This window comes from Apis dorsata, unplaced genomic scaffold (genome assembly GCF_000469605.1).
Source record: "Apis dorsata unplaced genomic scaffold, Apis dorsata 1.3 scaffold_270, whole genome shotgun sequence".
Lineage (NCBI taxonomy): Eukaryota > Metazoa > Arthropoda > Insecta > Hymenoptera > Apidae > Apis > Apis dorsata.
Genome location: NW_006263548.1, coordinates 248,895 through 253,374, shown reverse-complemented (window position 1 = coordinate 253,374; position 4,480 = coordinate 248,895). Strand labels below are relative to the sequence as shown.

The window sequence follows — 4,480 nt, the reverse complement described above, 5'->3', positions numbered from 1 at the left end:
GTAAAATATATATATAATTATTATATGTATTATATATAAATAATTATTATATAAAAATATATATTATATATATATATTATATATAAATATGTATATGCATACTTACGATTGAAAAGAAATAACTTGTAATAGATTTAAATTAGGTTTTTTAGAAAGCATTGTTTTGAATATAATATAAGGATTTAAACAAAAAAATATTGATTTTTTAAAACTTGTTGATTTGATCTATGTTCTGTAATCAGTACTGAATATTTGAATATAATTCTCTTATTATCTGCAATGAAATAATATTATATACATAATATTAGTACAATTAATATTCAAATTCTTTTTAATATCAAATAATTAAAAAAAATTATCAAATAAAATTTTTTGTTAATGGAAAACAAATAATAAATAATATAATTATTTTTATTTTAAATATTTTTTTTAACAAAATAAATTAAAAAATAAAATAAATTATCATACTGCAATACTTGATCAAAATATACTATACTATTTTTATTTTAATTGGATATATAATAAATTTGAGAATTAAAAACAGTTTTTATTAAATTATTAATATCATTCTTTATGAAATAAAACTTATTCTTATTCATTTATTTTAACATAATAATTATATTTTACTCTTGATTATATTATACATATACGTACCTTTATAAATTAAATTCTTCTTTTTCAAATAATTAGAAATTAATATTATATATATAGTATATGCATGTATGATTTTTTTATTTTCATTTTATTCTTTAGTTTCATTGGTTCATTTTAACTTGAGTAATAATAAAATATATAATATTTAATTATATTAACTCATTATATATCAATATATATCAATATCGTATAAGAAAAATATTATGTAGAAAATATTATGTAGAAAAGACTACCGCTAAAAGTATAATATAAATATAAAATGTTTCGACAGTTATAGTTTCAAAATAAAAATAATTAATATCGTGCTTTCAATTGTTATCGATATGTGAATCGATTATATCATTCTGTCATCCATTTTAGTGGCATCTGCAAAAGTGAATAGAAATTCTACACAAGGATCTAATGTATCAGATAAGTAAATATTTTTCAATTGTTATTTTGTGATTTATTTCAATTATTTAACGTCAATAATATTGATTTCTTTATACTTATGAATCAGATGACATTTAAGAACATGTAACAGAAATTAGAATATAAATCAATATGTAATAAGCAAAATATTTTTACAAATTATATATATTGATGGGGATGAAAACATGATGTTATCGTAATAAACTCTCCATTGTTTTTTTAATTCTAACGATTTAGAATTTTTCAATTTTACGTTTTCATTTTATCTTATCTTTTTTATATTTTTATACTTTATATATATTTTTTTGCATTTATCGCATTGGATCCATTTTAAATATAATAAACAAAAATATAATCTCGTGCATACTAGTTTGTCCACATTATTATATTAAATTGTTATTTATTTTAATATCTTATATAATTATTAATTATTAATTATAATTATTAATATCTTATATAATTATTAAATTATTATTAACAAAATATAAAACTAATTAATAAATTATTGTTTTTATATCAAAGATAATGTTCATGATTATTATATATTGTTTGGTTTTTTTTTAAAAATAATGTTTTTGTTGATCTAAAGTTTAAAAGATAAATATTAATAAAATTATTTTATTTTATCAGAAAATGAAATATTAAAACCCTATTTTTATTTCTCAGAAATAACTTACATCAATACAGTAACAATAATCGTATGATGAAATTAATTGTTTTGCTTCGTTTAATTACAAATATATAATTTGTTATAAAAGATCAATATAAAATATAAATTTGAAATCTTAAAATGTAATAAATTTTAATAATATGTAATAAATGTAATAAATTTTAATACTAAATTAATTAAAATAGTAAAAAAAAACAGCTGCATTATTTTTCATTCGTTTCTTTTATGTTTTCTCAAAATCGGAATTTTTAGCCTTAGTTTAAAAATTTTTAATTTATTTGTTAGCATCACTCAAGAATTTTGAAATTTTTTGTACAGATCTAAAGTAGTTTTTTATAGTTTAATTGATTCAAGATGAAGGAAAAATGAATAATGAATAATACTATTTATAATAATAATATCTGAATATTAAAAATAAGTAAAAATAAGATTCGTATATTTATAAGGAATTATATATTTGAAATAAATAATACAAATTAAAAATTTTATATTTTTATATTTTTAAAATTTATATTTGAAGCGTAATTTAATTTTTGAACGAATACCGTAAATTCGATACGATATTATTATAATTATTTTTTGTATATTATTTGCTTTATATGATTATTATTAGTGAGGATTAAATCAAAAACATTTCTAATAAATAAAATTATCTTAATATTCATATTCAAGAAAATTAATAATATACGAAAATGGATATTTATTGTTAGAATGATATTTTTTAAGGAAGTTTGATGGTAAATAAATTAATATTATTAAGATATATAATATATGATTGTTTTACTAATATATTTATATATTTACATTTATATATTTAAATTATTAGTTCAGATTATTTCGTATAACTTATAAAAAAAATTTTTATAAAAAATAAAATTTTTTAAAAAATAAATTAAAGATAATATTTCATTTAGAAAAAAATTAGATATTATTTAAATTTTGTCCTTATTTATTGTTTTTAAAAAATATAACTTTAAAAATTAATTTTCTTTTAATATATTGTAAAAGAATTTTCAAATAATTGGGCTAAATCCTCTCTTGATTGTTCTCGTGGTGCTAATTTTGTAATACGATGCTATAAATAATATAAAATTAAATTAATTTATAATATAAATAAGAAAAGCACATAAATTATATACATATGTAACTGTAATATATATATAATATATATATTCTTGATCATAAACAAGATATAAATACATATATATATAATAATTGTTAATTTATATATATTAGTATATGAAATTAAAAATATATGACAAATTTATTTAATTGTCATTCATTCAGAAATTCATATATACTCACTATTTCAAATTAAATGTAAATTGTTTTTTACTTATTAAAATACATAATTAAATATTTTACTTAATATTAATAGTTATTATATTCTTATTAAATATAATATTTATAATAAAGAAAATATTTATAATAAAAAAAATAATTATAATGAATTTGCTTACTTGTGGTAATGTGCCTTCTACTAAAGTAGGAATGTCTTCTTTTTTGAAACCTAATTCATCCAAACCATTTTCAATTTTCATCATCTGCATATATTCTCTTACAGTATCTGCTAATATTTTGCCTGCATCACTTTTTTTAGCTCGACTAATATCAGTACCAAGTAATTCAGCAGCTTCTAAATGCCTTTCTGCACATGCATTTCCAGTAAAAGAAAATACAGCAGGTGCAGTTATAACAACTGACAGTCCATGTGGTACTATAGGATGATCTTTGCTATAACCCTATAATAAACAATGTATTTAAATTTTTTTTATTGTAATTTTCTTTAACATAAAATTTATTTATTTTAATTTTTATATAATTTTTATAGAATTTTTACTATTTTTATTTTTTTTATTATTTATTATAAGTACCATGGGCTGAAAATTCCGTACATTTCCACTAATAGGATAAGAAAGTGCATGACAAAGATGAACTCCTGCATTACCAAATCCAACACCTGCCATTGTACTTGCAAGATGCATGTTACTCCTAGCTTCAAGATCATCTTGATTATATACTGCTCTTTTAAAATATCTATATATAAAAAAATAAAAGCATTTTTTCTTTAATTTTTAATTATTATTTTATTATTTATTTGTAACTGAAAATAATTGATTTTTTAAGAAAATTAAAAAACTAAAATAAATTATAATTAGAATTATTAAAAATATATAAATTTATATTTTTTTAATTCTATTTATTTAATATTTTTTTAGCAAACATTATTTTTTAGCATAATAAAAATAATTATTTACTTATGCATTATTTGAAGAGCATATTTTGACCATACATCACTAATAGGATTGCTTCCTTGATAGGCTGGTCTAAGTATCGGATTAGAAGGACAAGTTCTTTCAGTATATGGTAATGCAGTAAAAGATTCAAGAGCATGACATAGTACATCAAAACCAGAATAAGCACAGACTCTTTCTGGCAAACTCAATGTATGATTTGGATCAATAAGACCCAAAGTGGGTTTCAATGCTCTATAAACAAATTCTTAAATTTAATTTTAAATTTAATAATAATATTTAATAATACATGACAAATATATAATTTATATGTAAAATATAATCATAAACCAAAAATTTTATTGCAATATTATAATTTACCTATTAGCAATTCCAGTTTTGGCTTTAAGTGGTTGATAATCAAAGATAGAAACACCAGTTGTTTCTGAACCAGTACCAGATGTAGTTGGTACAGCTATTAATGGTTTTAACTGTACTGTAACTGGTTTTC

The 4,480-nt window shown here is 18.0% G+C and overlaps 3 protein-coding genes across 3 annotated transcripts in view; 1 reads left to right on the top strand and 2 right to left on the bottom strand.

Annotated features, from left to right (window-relative positions):
- Nucleotides 1–1,430, bottom strand: part of LOC102681158 (probable hydroxyacid-oxoacid transhydrogenase, mitochondrial) — a 4,694-nt gene extending 3,264 nt beyond the window's left edge. The window contains exon 1 of the mRNA XM_031510984.1: nt 1,411–1,430. Coding sequence (XP_031366844.1) covers nt 1,411–1,430 — 20 coding nt within the window. The remainder of the gene's footprint in view (nt 1–1,410) is intronic.
- Nucleotides 1–4,480, top strand: part of LOC116185769 — a 32,416-nt gene that overhangs the window by 4,856 nt on the left and 23,080 nt on the right.
- LOC102671579 (probable hydroxyacid-oxoacid transhydrogenase, mitochondrial) overlaps nt 2,688–4,480 on the bottom strand; it is a 3,441-nt gene continuing 1,648 nt past the window's right edge. The window contains exons 5-9 of the mRNA XM_006616748.2: nt 4,351–4,480; nt 3,994–4,224; nt 3,610–3,772; nt 3,196–3,477; nt 2,688–2,810 (exon numbers count right to left, since the gene is read on the bottom strand). The exon at nt 4,351–4,480 is cut by the window's right edge and continues 7 nt beyond it. Coding sequence (XP_006616811.1) covers nt 2,727–2,810; nt 3,196–3,477; nt 3,610–3,772; nt 3,994–4,224; nt 4,351–4,480 — 890 coding nt within the window. The 3' untranslated portion in view covers nt 2,688–2,726. The remainder of the gene's footprint in view (nt 2,811–3,195; nt 3,478–3,609; nt 3,773–3,993; nt 4,225–4,350) is intronic.